The sequence below is a fragment of the Globicephala melas genome, chromosome 2, assembly GCF_963455315.2.
Source record: "Globicephala melas chromosome 2, mGloMel1.2, whole genome shotgun sequence".
Taxonomy (NCBI): Eukaryota; Metazoa; Chordata; class Mammalia; order Artiodactyla; family Delphinidae; genus Globicephala; species Globicephala melas.
In genome coordinates, this window is record NC_083315.2 from 99,076,003 (window position 1) to 99,094,923 (window position 18,921).

The 18,921-nt window shown below is 41.1% G+C and overlaps 1 protein-coding gene across 1 annotated transcript in view; it reads right to left on the bottom strand.

The window, feature by feature from the left end:
• FMN1 (formin 1) overlaps positions 1–18,921 on the bottom strand; it is a 405,529-nt gene that overhangs the window by 32,283 nt on the left and 354,325 nt on the right. Inside the window, exons 15-16 of the mRNA XM_060294520.1 lie at positions 6,815–6,866; positions 1,844–1,993 (exon numbers count right to left, since the gene is read on the bottom strand). Coding sequence (XP_060150503.1) covers positions 1,844–1,993; positions 6,815–6,866 — 202 coding nt within the window. The remainder of the gene's footprint in view (positions 1–1,843; positions 1,994–6,814; positions 6,867–18,921) is intronic.

The window sequence follows — 18,921 nt, forward strand, 5'->3', positions numbered from 1 at the left end:
AGAAGACCTGAAAAGGGTCCCGGGAAGTCATGACCCTTTAAAGGTGTTGGTTTACAGAGTGTGAAGTAGGCAATTCACCAGCTATACCCAGGAAGCAGCACAGCAAGTGCCCATCACTAGGAATCAGAGAACAGGTCATTCTGAAGGGTGGTTGGAACCACCGCAGGCCCACAATGAGTGTGGTCTAACTTCTGTGATAGGGAAAAACTCCTCCACGTGGAATACAGTTCACGATTTCAATAGAAGATTATTCAAATGAAAAGCAATTCATTACCGTCTCTTTTGGTTTTTTGGGACCATTTTTAGGGCTTCGACAACAAGGACAGATTCACTAAGGGCTAGGATCAAAATCTCAGGTGTAAAATCTTTAGCAAAGGCTGGAGCTTCAGGGCCCTCTGAGGGGCTCTCTGGCCTTCGGGTGTGGACATGGAGAGCTGACTGGCCAGCTGCTACCTTGTTAGAGAGAGAGGAACGTGGCTCTGTCACTTTTCCCCTGAGGCTCACAAAACACAGAAGTTTATTTTAGCTTCAAGGGCTAAACAAGAGATTGCAGGGTGAGAACAATGAGTGGGATGTCAAGATTTTTAGGGTTGTTTTTTTCCTGTTATTATCAACAATCTATTTTCTTAACAATGTCACTTAACTTTTCTCTGCTTCATTTTATCCCTATAATGGATATACTCAGTTTAACATCCAAGTTCCAAAAGAGTTAATGGTGGCAAGATGTGTTGATAAATATTTTTAAAGCTCTTTGACTTCCTTAGAAAGAAAGCAGGCTTGTGAAAAAATTCCCTGAGAAAATATTTAGAGATTCAGTAAGACTGAGTCAAGAAATCTCTAAATTATGAGCCCTTAAAAATAGCTTTTTAAGGTAAAACATATTAGTGTACTGTGTGTGTGTGTGTGTCTGTGTAGATATATTACGTGCATACCGTTTCTCTGATTACAAAGTAAACAGTAAAAATAACTGAATTTTGGAATTTCAGGTCTCAATGTTTAGTGAGATATAGATGCTACAATTAAACCACTTCCCTTCATTTGTAGAATTTGTCTCCGACTCCACTTTGAATGACACTCTCATACATCTGTTCTGCAGGAGTAGTAGCAAGACCTGTTTGAAGTTTAAATCCATGACACCCTTTGTAGAACAGTGGCAACCTGATCAAAACACTGATCGAGCAGAAATGCTTTTGTGTTCTGATCAACAGGGCCCAATTCAGTCTCTCTCTAAGGAGAACGCGCACACACACACACACACACTCTCCCTATATTCAGGGCCGAGGTTTTCCTTCTACCCCCAACTAATAAAATCAGAAGGCTGCAATGAGGCGAGCGGCACGCAGTTTGATGTCCTCAGCAGGATACGGGGAGTCAGAAGTGGCGCTGTAAATCCAGAGCGGGGCTTCAACACCGTGTTAAGTGTGGCCCGACTCTCAGAGATTTCCCTTTGATGCAAGTTCAGTATATTAATGGGAAAAGCATTCACTTTTATTTGTCTGTACTGTCTGCGACAGCAAGGCTGCCTCATTTAGCCTGGGCCAACATGAAAATACACAGAAAAGCAATCTGCTGCTAATTAGCACAGCTCCCTTTCATTTACTAGCTAGTAATTGGAAGGGGTTAAGAAAGTGTAACTTATCAGATCACGTGAGTGTATTTGCTTGTGCGGACGGCAAGCCTCCCCCGAATTTCCCTATGAACTCTGAGGCAGTAATCCTTCCTCGACATCCACTTGATCTGAAAGGCGATACTGACACGGGTGAGGTGCACACACTGTTAGGTTTGAGAGGGAGGTTTCCTAAGACCCCCGAATGGGGTGTTAATCAATCTATTAGAGCCTTACCTTTCTTTAGATATGTTTTTACTCTCCCGTTTCCAGATCGTCTTGAAGTCACTGCAGAACTCATACCACACCATAAACACGTAGTTGGGTGTGATCTCCTTCTCACCAGACTTTGGCTTCATCCCAAAATATCCTACTGTTGTTTCAAAACTGCAAATGTAGAGAAAAAAACAGTGAGGTAGAGGGTGAGAGGCTGTCAACGCTAATACCCATTAGGGGAGGAGAGGGGACACCGGGAGAGTTTCTCCCACACACTTCGCTTCTCTTTAGCACAGAAGCCCAGGCTTGAGTCACTGTGGCTCAGTAAGACCTACGTGTTCAAGCCAATTATCTAAGAAATTTAACATGATTGGGGATACTCCTGGTCACATCTTATCTGTATAAAACCAGCATGTATAATTCCAGGGTGTATGTAGGTAAAACTTTTGGGGTTTGTTCCTCATCTCAAATCCATGTCATTTACCTGCTCTTTGTGTTATGTTGAATGATCACATGGAACGCTAATGACATGTTGGTTCTGTATCACCAGCAGTGGACAGTTCGAGAGCCCACGGGGAATCATCAATCTGTTGAGGGCTTCACAGAAAATCAAGAGACTGTTCTATCCTTATTCTGGCATCTGCTGGCTTCATAATCTTGGGTCAATCATTCAACACTGGGCTCTCAGTTTTTTCAAGGGTAAAATAAGAGACGTAGACCAAATGATATTTAAGAAAGCTACATTTTAAAGCTGGATGTGATACAGGAATACAAACCATCAATGTACAAAAATACATATAATTGAGGATATAGCAAGGATTGGAGGAAAAACCATTTTTGATCTTAAAAAATGATCTTTAACCCAGTCAGAAAAGAACCCAGGTTTTACAAGGGTGATTCCCAGATATCACTAAGAACCTCCTGACCTACCCCTTGGAGGTTCATTCCCAGATGACTACCCAGGCCTCCCAAGCGGCCCTTCTTGGAGGCACTAGCTTTGCAGCAATTTATAGCTCTGCCCTCATTCCTTCTCCCCACCCACTCCAAGCCCCACAAGCTCATTTGCCATGAGCAGGAACACTTAAATAAACGGGCCCCTTTTCTAGGGTGTTGGAAACTAATCAAAGCAGGAATGGCTGGCCAGGTTTATTACTCAACGCTCTATCATCTGTTCAGACACAGCGTTGGTTTTTTTTTTGTGGCCATCCTGAATACTGAGTTTCTAATGGAACGCTATTCAATGGCGATTGTAAAACCCTGAAGCCCCATTACTGTTATGGAGCATACTTTCAACTCAGTCTCAGTTACTGGGCACTATGTATCTCATAAGATTTTTATCACATTTCACAGATGAACTGTTAATTGATTCCATGGCTATGATTAGGTGAGATCCAAGCTGGAGCTGCAGCTCTGAGTCCCATAAATTCTTTGTGCTTCTGTAAATAATAAATCTGTTTTTAATGCAAATTAAAACTACTGGTCAGGGAATTTTGGCTCCCAGTTATTAAAAGACTAGAAGTGCATAGGTGGAGAAAGGCAGTAATTGCCGTAATTTCTTGAGGGACTTCTCTTATAATTCCAAACACACATATTTTGGAGCAAAACCAGAAAGTAGCAATGTCCACTTTTGCCCAGGCATGACTCCTAATTCTGTGGCAGTCAAAACGCGGAATATACTTTTTATTTCATTCAAAATGAAAATTACATTGATTGTAGCATGGAAATTCGTAAGCAGAGAGTTCTGTAACTAAAGGAACAGGCCATGAATTTCTTATGGAGTCATGGGCCTTTAGAACTGGAAGGGATGGACCTGTCAGTCTGTCCAATGTTCCCATCTTACAGCTGAGAAAACAGAGACCCAGAAAGATGGAATGACCTTATTCATCGGCAGAGTTGGGTCCCCTGATTCTCCGTGAAATGCTTTTCTGCTCTACCCACCCCCTGTTGTTCATACTCACTGACCCAGGCATTTAAGAAATAAAAGAGTCATGTTTTGGTCTGTTTCCACGTTAGACACCGTTGCCACCTAAGTCATACGTAATGTGTGTGACCCCCAGCAAAGTACATCATTATTCTTGTCTCTTCATTATGTTTACCTTCAACACAGAAACATATTTACTTGTGCAATGAATAGAGAAGAGAAAGTCTTCACTTTTAGTTTTCAGAGGAGCAAATTATCTTCCTATTTTCCAGGATGACATAGTGAAGAGCACAGAAACTCCGCTCACTGTACTTCAACGCCAGCAGTTCCAGCGTTATTTGGAATGTAGACTGTGAGACCAAGATGTTGCAAGGATGGTACGGTTTCAGAGAATGACAGAATTGTTTGGTGGGTTATCACAGAGCTTGAGAAAAGCATGTCATCATCCTGTGGGCCACACTTTTCCCAACTCTGAATTGAACGATGTACCCTTCACCACCTCTCCCCCAGGGGATCTGGGAGGCCCTGCTTGCTAACCCTCAAAGAGTATGAAACCTAAAGGAAATAGTGAATTTCAGCATTTTTCCCCCCTATGTGTTTAAGTGAACCTCTTCAGGAGAACCAAAGCAAACAGAGTTGCAGAGGATGGCCTGGCTTTGGCACTCTGCAACTTTAACAAAGTCACTCTGAGGATGTGTGTCTTATTGGATTTCCCTTTGTTCCAGGAAAAGCCAAAAGCTAGAATATGAACCTACAACTATCTGATAAGGTCTAGACTACGTTCCTCCCCACCCACCCAGTCCCGCTCCAAACACAACTCTCTTCCTTTCAGATTTAATTTTGATTCGCAGAAGACTGATTATTGAAAACCGTCTGAAATTTGGGCATGAAAACGGCCGTTATTTGACAACAATATTAGAATTTTCTCCAAGAGACAAAGGGGCAATCGTGTTGTTTGAAATTTCTGTTTCTCAGCAGATAACTAAAATAGCTTTCAACATTGAAAAGATTTATTTCTCATCATACGTTGTGTTCTATAAAACTTTTCTGCTTCACTCTCAACTGTTCCCTGACTCCTTTTCTCTCTGCTGTAATTCCTTGTCTGATTTCTATCTTTTCGATTCAGCTAAACATTTTGAGAGTTCAGCCAATGATTATATCAAAGAGCCCACGGCAAAGGGAACGGTTTTACTTTTGCAGTGTTGAGATGCCAGGGCGGAACATATCCGCTCATTGCCCCTCATGCATGCCTTTAGAAACTGCTGAGGAAAAGCAAATATTCCTTAGCCTCAGAGTAAATTGTTTCTCTTGAGAATACAACATAAGAATTTCCTAAATCTCACTCGAATGTTGCAACACTGACCACCAACCTCCTTCAAGACTGTAACCAAACAACTGTGGTTTCTACGTTAAAGATGGGATCTAACATATTTCATGTATGACATGAAAGCTAGACTACCTTCACCACAAAGTCACGGAAAACGCTGACAACCGAAATCTATGACCCCCCTCAGCATAGCTAATGCACAGCACCAACTTCGGCCCCTCTCACACGGGCCCCCTTTTCCTGAAGCCAGAATCCTGAAGAAGAATTAGAAATTTGACATCCACCTTAGAAAGTGAAATTCTGCTTGGCCTGATACCCATGTGTTGATGGTCCTTTTCATGCCTGTGGGATACGTCTATAACACAGACACACCAGCTTGACACACCGACGAAGGGAAGCTTACTACGGGGATAATATAAGCTCTACAGGGGATAAGGCCAATAAAGGGGCACAACCTAAAAATCTATAAACAGAATCATGTGATTGTCTTGGTTGTCAAAGATTATCATGCAGAGATGATAGTCATGACCAAGAACATGTCTGCCCTTAGAAAGATGCAAGATTTGCCCTCGCCTTGCTTCCTTCTGCCTATTTATTCTATTGGCACTTACAGCGGGAAGCAGGGCAAGATGTCAGTGTCTGTCAAGGCAGAACAGAGCACTGACTATAGGCTTTCAGTACTCTCGGAGATTGTGGTGAGACGGGAGGAAAAACGTCCATTTCTAGAACTTGTTCACCTGCACTGAATGAAATCCCCTCCTCACACATTCGTAAAGCTCATTTTCCCTTATCTACTGTTTCCTGTCCTTATCTCTTATTTAATTTTCTCGTACTTGTAGAACGGGTCCCAGCAAAATTTATCTCAGTTCTCAGCCCTGAATATGAGAAAGCCTCCGTGTATGCCCCCCTCACCTTTCTAAGAGGGAGGGAGAGCCAAGCTGACTAACCTGGCCAACTGAAAAAAAGGAAGACCCCCATGAGGGATCACAGCCAATGATTACTGGGCTCTACCAGGTGAGGTGGGTGGTTCCGCTTGGGTGTCTGTGAAGAGAGGGAAGAACATAGAAGAGGCCTGAGGTAGGTGGGAGGGGGAATAGAAGACCTCTGGGGTCTCTTCCCCTTTTCTGTGCACATAGAGAGGGAAGTCCCTTCTCCCCATTTGTCCCTTGTTCACAATATCCTCCATGATGGTTTAATCTAGTTGTAACACTAAGAAGGATCCCACTGTTCCCAGCGTCCGTGAAGTGTCTAGGTGCAGAGTAGTGGAGGAGAGGCAAACAGATGCAAATGGTGTCCTGACTCCTGAGGCAGGTGAGTCACTTCCGGATGATTCCCTGCTTCTTGAGGAAAACTACTGCCAAGTCCTATTCCTGGAGCTTTCACTCTAGCTCTCCCTAGACTCTTATTGCTGCTGGATGCAGAGTCTTAGCAGATGGGGTCAAAAGAATGGCTAGTCATTCATTTTGCTAAGTGAGGTGAGCCAATCATAAAAGGGAAACCTTCTGTATGATTCTGCTTACATGAGGTACCTTAGAGCAGTCAGAGTCACAGAGACAGAAAGTAGAATGGTGGTTGCCAGGGGCTGAAGAAAGGAGAGAACGGGGGAGTTATGGTTTAATGAGTACAGAGTTTGCCTTCAGAGAAGATGAAAAAGTGCTGGAGATGGTTGGTGTTGACGGTTCTTGATAATAACAAAAGAATGGCTAGGCAAAGAAAGACCTGGGGCCAGTTCAGAGCTGCTTACCTTTTCTGTGCATTCTCCAAGTGACTTTCTTCCACTGTATGCTCTTTTTTGGCTGTGAAAGAAATAATTATGGTTAAAACAGTATTTTCTTCCAGCATATCCTTTGTGTAATCTTCTAACTTTGATTATACCCATTCATTATCAAAATAAATCCGAATTCAGGGGTTGGAAGGCCCTACCACGTGTCCTGGCAATTGTACTCAATTCGCTACATCCACTACCACGGCTTTCTTGATAACAGCTATAGCTAATGGTGGCCATATAATTCATGGTTCTCTCTGGGATAGTTTTGAAAGGGGGGAATATTACTAATTACTCTGGGCCAAGGCTTAAATTGTAACATTCCTGGCCAGACTGGATCACGTGGTCAGCCTAGCTATAGCTGGTCTCTTTGGGAGCCTTGGCATGTGCTCAGCACTCCCCCTTTCCCCACAACAACCACTACCACAAAATAAACCCAGTACCACCTGCAGTAGTTCTGCTCAGATTCAAAGGAATTCACTGTAATCCTTGCATACTCTGTCTCTACACCCATGGTCTAGGGAAGCCTATGGTCTCTTTTCTGAGAATGTTTTTAAATGCACTGAAAAAATACTTAAAGTTACTAAGGAAATCAACGATGCTGAGGTAGAATTCTGAATTGACAGATTAAGAACCCACACTCCGTAGGGACCACAGGGAAACCGGGAGGTTTCATTTGGGGGTGGTTCTTTTACATATTCTTCTCTCTGATCAGAAAATAAACATTGGGGTGCATGTGTCTTTTTGAATTATGGTTTTCTCTGGGTATATGCCCAGTAGTGGGATTGCTGGGTCGTATGGTAGTTCTATTTTTACTTTTTTAAGGAACCTCCATACTGTTCTTCATAGTGGTTGTATCAATTTACCATTCCCACCAACAGTGCAAGAGGGTTCCCTTTATTTAATATTTGTAGATTTTTTGATGATGGCCATCCTGAGCAGTGTGAGGTGATACTTCATTGTAGTTTTGATTTCCATTTTTCTAATAATTAGTGATGTTGAGCCTCTTTTCATGTGTTTGTTGGCCACCTGTATGTCTCCTTTGGAGAAATGTCTATTTAGGTCCTCCACCCATTTTTTGATTGGGTTATTTGCTTTTTTTTTTGCGGTACGCGGGCCTCTCACTGCTGCGGCCTCTCCCGCTGTGGAGCACAGGCTCTGAACGCACAGGCCCAGCGGCTATGGCCCACGGGCCCAGCCGCTCTGCGGCACGTGGGATCCTCCCAGACCGGGGTGTGAACCCGTGTCCCCTGCATCAGCAGGCGGACTGTCAACCACTGCGCCACAAGGGAAGCCCCTATTTGCTTTTTTGATATTGAGCTGCATGAGCTATTTCATCAACAGAGGAATGGATAAAGAATATGTGGTACATATATATAATGGAATAGTACTCAGCCACTAAAGGGAACGAAATTGGGTCATTTGTAGAGACGTGGATGGACTGTCATGCAGAGTGAAGTAAGTCAGAGAGAGAAAGTAAGTCAGAAGTAAGTCAGAAAGAGAAAAACAAATATCGTATACTAATGCATATGTGTGGAATCTAAAAAAGTTGTATAGGTGATCTCATTTGCAAAGCAGAAATAGAGACACAGATGTAGAGATATGGATACCAAGGGGGAAGGTGGGGTGGAATGAATTGGGAGATGGGGATTGACATATGTACACTATTGATACTATGTATAAAATAGGTAAGGTAACTAATGAGAACCTACTGTATAGCACAGGGAACTCTACTCAGTGCACTGTGGTGACCTATATGGGAAGGAAATCCAAAAAAGGGGATACATGTATACGTATAGCTGATTTACTTTGCTGTACAGTATAAACCAACAGAACATTGTAAAGCAACTATACTCCAATAATAAAAAAAAGATAATACTGTCATATATGATAATACAACTCTTACACGAGACATCTTAAAAATGTCTAGAAAAATCATCAAGTCATAATCTCTATGAGCCTTAAGATTCCTTTCATTTAGATAACCCATGCTCTTGGGTTGGAAGAATTAATATCATTAAAATGGCCATACTACCCAAAGCAATCTACAGATTTAATGTGACCCCTATCAAACTACCCATGACATTTTTCACAGAATTAGAATAAACAATCCTAATATTTCTATGGAATCATAAAAGACCCAAAATTGCCAAAGTAATCCTGAGGAAAAAGAAAAAAGCAAGAGGCATAACCCTCCCAGACTTCAGACAATACTACGAAGCTACAGTAATCCAAACAGCATGGCATTGGCACAAAAACAGACATATAGATCAATGAAAAAGAATAGAGAGTCCAGAAATAAACCCACACACCTATGGTCAAATAGTCTTTGACAAAGGAGACAAGGATATACAATGGGAAGAAGTCTCTTCAGCAAGTGGTCCAGCAAGCTGGACAGCCACATGCAAATCAATGAACTTAGAACACATCCTCATACTATAAACAAAAATAAACTCAAAATGGCTTAAAGACTTAAATATAAGACATGATACCATAAAACTCCTAGAAGAGAACATAGGCAAAACATTCCCTGACATAAATCGTACCAATGTTTTCTTAGGTCAGTCTCCCAAGGCAATAGAAATAAAAGCAAAAATGAACAAATGGGACCAAGTCAAACTTACAAGCTTTTGCAAAGTGAAGGAAACCATAAACAAAATGAAAAGACAACCTACAGAATGGGAGAAAATACTTGCAAAAGATGTGATCAACAAGGGCTTAATTTCCAAAATATACAAACAGCTCATACAACTCAACAACAAAAAAACAAGTAACCTAATCGAAAAATGGGCAGAAGACCTAAGACATTTCTCCAAAGAAGACATACAGCTGGCCAACAGGCACATAAAAGATAAAAACTACAATGAGATCAAAGATTAAAACTACCTCACACCAGTCAGAATGGCCATCACTAAAAAGTATACAAATAACAAATGCTAGAGAGGGTGTGGATAAAAGGGAACCCTCCTACACTGTTGGTGGGAATGTAAGTTGGAGCAGCTATTATGAAAAACAGTATGGACGTTCCTCAAAAAACTAAAAATAGAGTTGCCATATGATCCAGCAATCCCACTCCTGGGCATATATATCTGGACAAAACTATAATTCAAAAAGATACATGCAACCCCAATGTTCACTGCGGCACTATTCACAGTAGCCAGCACATAGAAACAACCTAAATATCCATCAACAGATGAATGGATAAAGAAGGTATGGTACATATATACAGTGGAATATTACTCAGCCATAAAAAGGAATGAAATGATGCCATTTGCAGCAACATGGATGGACCTAGAGATTATCATACTAAGTGAAGTAAGACAGAAAGAGAAAGACAAACACCATATGATATCACATGTGGAATCTAAAATATGACACAAATGAACTTATCTATGAAACAGAAACAGACTCACCGACATAGAGAACAGACATGTGGTTGCCAAGGGGGAAGGGGTATGGAGGAGGCATGGAAGGGGAGTTTGGGATTAGCAGATGCAAACTAGTATATATTTAATGGATAAATAACAAGGTCCTCCTATATAGCACACGGAACTATATTCAATATCCGGTGATAAACGTAATGGAAAAGAATATTAAAAAATAAAAAAGAATGTAGGGGAAAAAGCCTGGACCTGTCTAAGAGACAAGAGACCATTGTTTCGGGGTGCGCGAGGAGAGGGGATTCAGAGCACTGTCTAAACGCGCTCCAGAGATGAGCACAAGCCACGGTTATCAGCGTGGACACTGGAGACGGGCATGAAATGCTAAGGCTGCTGATGCAGCCACCAAGAAGCCTGTGTGCAAGCACAGGTCACCACCCACACCTCCCCTCCCGGGAGCCTGAGCAGCCCGCCACTGCCAGGGTCCCGGGATCCAGGGACAACTTCCCCGGGAGAACACACAGCGCCCCTCAGGCTGTTGCAACGTCGTGTTGGCCTCTGCCGCCGCAGGCTGGCCCTGCATTCTATACCCCTCCCTTCCCCCCGCCTGAGTGAGCCAGAGTCCCCTAGTCAGCTGCTACTTTAACCCCGTCCTGTCTGAGCGAAGAACAGACGCCCTCAGGCGACCTACCCGCAAAGGCAGGGCCAAATCCAAAGAGGAACCCCAGGAGCTGTGCGAAAAAAGAGAAAGGTAAAACTCTCCCAGCAGCCTCAGGAGCAGCATATTAAATCTCCACAATCAGCTTGATGTACCCTGCATCTGTGGAATACCTGAATAGACAACGAATCCTCCCAAATTGAGGTGGTGAATATTGGGAGCAACGATATATATATATTTTTCCCTTTTTCTCTTTTTGTGAGTGTGTATGTGTATGCTTCTTTGTGTCATTTTGTCGGTATAGCTTTGCTTTTACCATTTGTCCTAGGGTTCTGTCTATCCGGGTTTTTTTTAGTATAGTCTTTATCACTTGTTATCATTGGTGGATTTGTTTTTTGGTTTGGTTGCTCTCCTCTTTCTTTTTTTTAATTACTTTAAAAATTTTTAATATGTTTAATAATTATTTTTTATTTTAATAACTTTATTTTTCCTTCCTCCCTTCCTCCCTCCCTCCCTCCCTTCCTTTCTTTTTTCTCCCTTTTCCTCTGAGCCGTGTGGTTTACAGGGTCTTGGTGCTCCAGCCAGGTGTCAGGCCTGTCCATCTGAGGTGGGAGAGCCGAGTTCAGGACATTGGTCCACCAGATATATCCCGGCTCCACGTAATATCAAACAGTGAAAACTCTCCCAGAGATCTCCATCTCAATGCTAAGACCCAGCTCCACTCAACGACCAGCAAGCTACAGTGCTGGACACCCTATGCCAAACAACTAGCAAGACAGGAACACAACCCCACCCATTAGCAGAGAGGCTGCCTAAAATCGTAATGAAGTCACAGCCCTGCCCACCAGAAAGACAAGATCCAGACTCATCCACCAGAACACAGGTACTAGTCCCCTCCACCAGGAAGCCTACACAACCCACTGAACCAACCTTACCCACTGGGAGCAGACACTAAAAACAATGGGAACGACGAACCTGCAGCCTGCAAAAAGGAGACCCCAAACACAGTAAGTTAAGCAAAATGAGAGGACAGAGAACACAGGGCAGATGAAGAAGAAAGGTAAAAACCCACTGGACCAAACAAATGAAGAGGAAATAGGCAGTCTGCCTGAAAAAGAATTCACAGTAATGATAGTAAAGATGATCCAAAATCTTGGAAATAGAATGGAGAAAATACAAGAAACGTTTAACAAGGGCCTAGAAGCATGAAAGAGCAAACAAACAATGCTGAACAACACAATAAATGAAATTAAAAATTCTCTAGAAGGAATCAATAGCAGAATAACTGAGGCAGAAGAACGGATAAGTGACCTGGAAGATAAAATAGTGGAAATAACTACTGCAGAGCAGAATAAAGAAAAAAGAACGAAAAGAATTGAGGACAGTCTCAGAGACCTCTGGGACAACATTAAACACACGAACATTTGAATTATCAGGGTCCCAGAAGAAGAAGAGAAAAAGAAAGGGACTGAGAAAATATTTGAAGAGATTACAGTTGAAAACTTCCCTAATATGGGAAAGGAAATAGTTAATCAAGTCCAGGAAGTGCAGAGAGTCCCACCCATACAGGATAAATCCAAGAAGAAACACGCCAAGACACATATTAATCAAATTATCAAAAATTAAATACAAAGAAACCACATTAAAAACAGCAAGGGAAAAACAACAAATAACATACATGGGAATCCCCATAAGGTTAACAGATGATCTTTCAGCAGAAACTCTGCAAGCCAGAAGGGAGTGGCAGGACGTATTTAAAGTGATGAAAGGGGAAAACCTACAATCAAGATTACTCTACCCAGCAAGGATCTCATTCAGATTTGATGGAGAAATTAAAACCTTTACAGACAAGCAAAAGCTAAGAGAATTCAGCACCACCAAACCAGCTTTACAACAAATGCTAAAGTAACTCCTCTAGGCAGGAAACAAAAGAGAAGGAAAACACCTATAATAACAAACCCAAAACAATTAAGAAAATGGTAATGGGAACATAGATATCGATAATTACCTTAAATGTAAATGGATTAAATGCTCCAACCAAAAGACATAGACTGGCTGAATGGATATAAAAACAAGACCCATATATATGCTGTCTACAAGAGACCCACTTCAGACCTAGGGACACATACAGACTGAAAGTGAGGGGATGGAAAAAGATATTCCATGCAAATGGAAATCAAAAGAAAGCTGGAGTAGCAGTTCTTCTATCAGATAAAACAGACTTTAGGGCTTCCCTGGTGGCGCAGTGGTTGAGAGTCTGCCTGCCGATGCAGGGGACACGGGTTCGTGCCCCAGTCCGAGAAGATCCCACATGCTGTGGAGCAGCTGGGCCCGTGAGCCATGGCCGCTGAGCCTGTGCGTCCGGAGCCTGCGCTCCACAACGGGAGAGGCCAAACAGTGAGAGGCCCGCGTACCGCAAAAAAAAAAAAAAAAAAGACTTTAAAATAAAGACTATTACAAGAGACAAATAAGGACACTATATAATGATCAAGGGATCAGTCCAAGAAGAAGATATAACAATTGTAAATATTTATGCACCCAACATAGGAGCACCTCAATATATAAGGCAAATACTAACAGCCATAAACGAGGGAATCGACAGTAACACAATCATAGTAGGGGACTTTAACACCCTACTTTCACCAATGGACAGACCATCCAAAATGAAAATAAATAAGGAAACACAAGCTTTAAGTGATGTGTTAAACAAGATGGACTTAATTGATATTTACAGGACATTCCATCCAAAACCGACAGAATACACTTTCTTTTCAAGTGCTCATGGAACATTCTCCAGGATAAATCATATCTTGGGTCACAAATCAAGCCTTGGTAAATTTAAGAAAATTTGAAATTGTATCGAATTTTTTTTTGACCACAATGCTATGAGACTAGGTATCAATTACAGGAAAAAAATCTGTAAAAAATACAAACACATGGAGGCTAAACAGTACATTACTAAATAACCAAGAGATCACTGAAGAAATCAAAAAATACCTAGAGACAAATGACAATGAAAACACGACAACCCAAAACCTATGGGATGCAGCAAAAGCAGTTCTAAGATGGAAGTTTATAGCAATACAATCCTACCTCAAGAAACAAGAAACATCTCAAATAAACAACTTAACCTTACACCTAAAGCAATTAGAGAAAGAAGAACAAAACCCCCCCAAACTTCACGGAAGGAAAGAAATCATAAAGATCAGATCAGAAATAAATGAAAAAGCAATGAAGGAAATAATAGCAAAGATCAATAAAATTAAAAGTTGGTTCTTAGAGAAGATAAACAAAATTGATAAACCATTAGCCAAACTTATCAAGAAAAAAAGGGAGAAGACTCAAATCAACAGAATTAGAAATGAAAAAGGAGCAGTAACAACTGACACTGCAGAAATACAAAGGATCATGAGAGGTTACTATAAGCAGCTATATGCCAATAAAACGGACAGCCTGGAAGAAATGGAAAAATTCTTAGAAAAGCACAACCTTCTGAGACTGAACCAGGAAGAAGTAGAAAATATAAACAGACCAATCACAAGCACTGAAATTGAGACTGCAATTAAAAATCTTCCAACAAGCAAAAGCCCAGGACCAGATGGCTTCACAGGCAAATTCTATCAAACATTTAGAGAAGAGCTAACACCTATCCTTCTCAAACTCTTCCAAAATATAGCAGAGGGAGGAACACCCCCAAACTCATTCTACGAGGCCACCATCACCCTGATACCAAAACCAGACAAAGATGTCACAAAGAAAGAAAACTACAGGCCAATATCACTGATGAACATAGATGCAAAAATCCTCAACAAAATACTAGGAAAAAGAATCCAACAGCACATTAAAAGGATCATACACCAGGATCAAGTGGGGTTTATCCCAGAAATGCAATGATACTTCAATATATGCAAATCAATCAATGTGATACACCATATTAACAAACTGAAGGGTAAAAACCATATGATCACATCTCAACAGATGCAGGAAAAGCTTTCGACAAAATTCAACACCCACTGTGATAAAAAAAAAAAAAAACCTCCAGAAAGTAGGCATAGAGGGAACTTACCTCAACATAATAAGGGTCATATATGACAAACCCACAGCCAACATCATTCTCAATGGTGGAAAACTGAAACCATTTCCACTAAGATCAGGAACAAGACAAGGTTGCCCACTCTCACCAATATTATTCCACATAGTTTTGGAAGTTTTAGCCATAGCAATCAGAGAAGAAAAAGAAATAAAAAGAATCAAAATCAGAAAAGAAGAAGTAAAACTGTCACTGTTTGCAGATGACATGATACTATACATAGATAACCCTAAAGATGCCACCAGAAAACTAGTAGAGTTAATAAATGAATTTGGTACAGTAGCAGGATCCAAAATTAGCTGAACATAGCAGAACATATAGCAGTAAACTATAAGACACTGATGAAAGAAATTAAAGATGATACAAACAGGTGGAGAGCTATACTGTGTTCTTGGATTGGAAGAATCAACACTGTGAAAATGACTATACTACCCAAAGCAATCTACAGATTCAGTGCAATCCCTATGAAACTACCAATGGCATTTTTCACAGAACTAGAACAAAAAATTTGTATGGAAACACAAAAGACCTTGAATAGCCAAAACAATCTTGATAAAGAAAAACAGAGCTGGAGAAATCAGGCTCCCTGACTTCAGACTATACTACAAAGCTACTACAAGGTAATCAAAGCAGTATGGTAGCGGCATAAAAACAGAAATATAGATCAATGGAACAGGATAGAAAGCCCAGAGATAAACCCACACACATATGGTCACCTTATTTTTGATAAAGGAGGCAAGCATATACAAGGAAGAAAAGACAGCCTCTTCCATAAGTGGTGCTGGGAAAAATGGACAGCTATATGTAAAAGAATGAAATTAGAACACTCCCTAACAACATACACAAAAATAAACTAAAAATGGATTAAAGACGTAAACGTAAGGCCAGACACTATAAAACTCTTAGAGGAAAACATAGGCAGAGCACTGTATGACATAAATCACAGCAAGATCCTTTTTGATCCACCTCCTAGAGAAATGGAAATGAAAACAAAAATAAACAAATGGGACCTAATGAAACTTAAAGGCTTTTGCACACCAAAGAAACCATAAACAAGATGAAAAGACAACCCTCAGAATGAGAGAAAATATTCGCAAATGAAGCAACTGACAAAGGATTAATCTCCAAAATTTACAAGCAGCTCATGCAGCTCAATATCAAAAAAAAAAATCAAACAACCCAATCCAAAAATGGGCAGAAGATCTAAATAGACACTTCTCCAAAGAAGATATACAGATTGCCAACAAACACATGAAAGGATGCTCAACATCAAAATCATTAGAGAAATGCAAATCAAAAGTAAAATGAGGTATCACCTCACACCACTCAGAATGGCCATCGTCAAATATCTACGAACAATGAATGCTGGAGAAGGTGTGGAGAAAAGGGAACCCTGTTGGGAAGGTGAACTGATACAGCCACTATGGAGAAGAGTATGGAGGTTCCTTAAAAAAACTAAAAATAGAACTACCATACAACCCAGCTATCTCACTCTTTGGCATATACCCTGAGAAAACCATAATTCAAAAAGAGTCATGTACCACAATGTTCATTGCAGCTCTATTTACATTAGCCAGGACATGGAATCAACCTAAGTGTCCATCGACAGATGAATGGATAAAGAAGATGTGGCACACATATACAACGGAATTGTACTCGGCCATAAAAAGAAACAAAATTGAGTTATTTGTAGTGAGGTGGATGGATCTAGAGTCTGTCATACAGAGTGAAATAAGTCAGAAAGAGAAAAACAAATACCGTATGCTAACACATATATATGGAATCTAAAAAAAAAAAAGAAAAAACTCGTTATGAAGAACCTAGGGGCAGGACAGGAATAAAGACACAGATGTAGAGAATGGACCTGAGGACACGGGGAAGGGCAAGGGGAAGCTGGGACGAAGTGAGAGTGGCATGGACTTATATATACTACTAAATGTAAAACAGATAGCTAGTGGGAAGCAGCTGCATAGCACTGGGAGATCAGCTCGGTGCTTTGTGACCACCTAGAGCAGTGGGGTAGGGAGGGTGGGAGGGAGACGCAAGAGGGAAGAGATATGGGTATATATGTATATGTATAGCTGATTCACTTTGTTATAAAGCAGAAACTAACACACCATTGTAAAGCAATTATACTCCAATAAAGATATTTTTTAAAATGTATACATATGTATAATTGAATCACTTTGCTGTAGAGGAGGAGAAAATAACACAACATAGTAAATCAACTATACTTCAATTAAAAAAAAGATGCCTTTCATTATAGCTACAATGATGCAAAATGAATGGGAAAAGAAAATCAATTGTATCTAGGGCCTATGTTGTGATACTTCATGAAAGGTATTAAAGGATTTTAAAATATCACTGTTTAATTAAGCCTAACTCTGCCATGTGCTACCTGTGTGACTAGGCAAGTCACTCATGATCAACTGTGTAGTTACGGCCTCATCTGTCCTCTTAGCATATCCACAGAGACTACCATCATACAGCTGGTATAAAGATTACGTGAGACAATACATGTAAAGCCCTTAGCACCTAAGACACGCTCAATAAATGACGTGACAGGTATTACTGGCACCTCATCATCATTCCCTTTATCACTGATGATAAAATGTAAATTCTGTCAAGTTACTCCCCTGCTCAGAACAGCTTGCCATCTCTCTTGACATAAGCTCTGAAGTCTTCACAGTGGCCCCGAGGCCCTGCCAGTCTACCCCCTGGCTCCTCTGTGACATCTCCTCCTCCTTCCCATGTTCATTCCTTTCCAGTCCGGCTGGCCAGCGGGCTGATGGAGCGCACTGAGCACGTGCACTGGGGATCTTTGCACTTGCCTCTCCTCCTCCCTGGGGCCCCCTGCCCACAGTCTCTGCATGACTGGGCCCCTCACTCCATTAGGTCTCAGCTCAAACATCACCTTCTCTGATCCTGCTAAATTAAAGACCGTCCCTTGCCATGTATCCTCCCCACCCTTTTCCCTATAGTCTCTGTCTACTTGACAGACTAGGCAGTTACTCATTTGTGTATTATACGACATTGAATGGAAGCTTCAAGAGAGCAGCCACTTCACCTGGCCTGTTTTCTTTTGTGCCTTAAACACGGAAAAGTGTCCACATATTAAATAAATTATTTTAGCTAAAAATGTATATATTGGACAATGGTTGCTTAAACAGAGAGATACTAAGTTTCCTAAACATAAAACTTTATATTCAGAATATGAACACAGGCTAAAGAAGAATGTCAGGCTAAAGTTGTATAGTATTATCTCTAAGTCCAGTAAATTTCAACAAAAATATTTTTTTATATTAAAATGATGCTTGGATAACAGCATCCTTCTCGGTAAAGTCATAGTCATTGCTATCTTTTGTGCTATGATTCCCCCCCATCCTCCTAGCAGGAATCTCTAGAATTAGTCGGGTTCTTAGTCAATCAGATACAGAGAAGTGACTTACGTCTCTCATAGGCTACCAAGTTCCCCCAAATGTGAAACAAGCTACTGGTTTGTTCTTATCCAGTGATTATTAATTATGCACATGGCCAAACAAGGGGGAAAATTCCTTTAAGGCATGAGTGATCTTCCCGGAGCACAGCTGTTGTTCTCCGTCACCAGGTGTTTCTAACTGGCTACTTCCACTTTGTGCTAAGCAGACTGTGGTCAACCCGTCATTGCATATAAATTTAGTGACGAGAAATACCCTCTCCAAACTGAATTAAGATGAGATTAAGATTGTGCAATAGCTCTATGAATATGGTTATTTGGAAAAAAACAGCATCCGAATGTAAAAGGAGGTATTACTAAGAGGCAATGCATTCTGCAGAACCTCTGAGGGTTTGGGGGACAAGAGCCTTCAGGAAAAGGAGAAGAACCTAGAGATCTCAAGTCGTCCTAAGCCGAGGGCCTATGTACAGACAGAAAAGGCAGTCACCTCCCTGGTGTGACCTTGACTCTCTACCAGCCTAA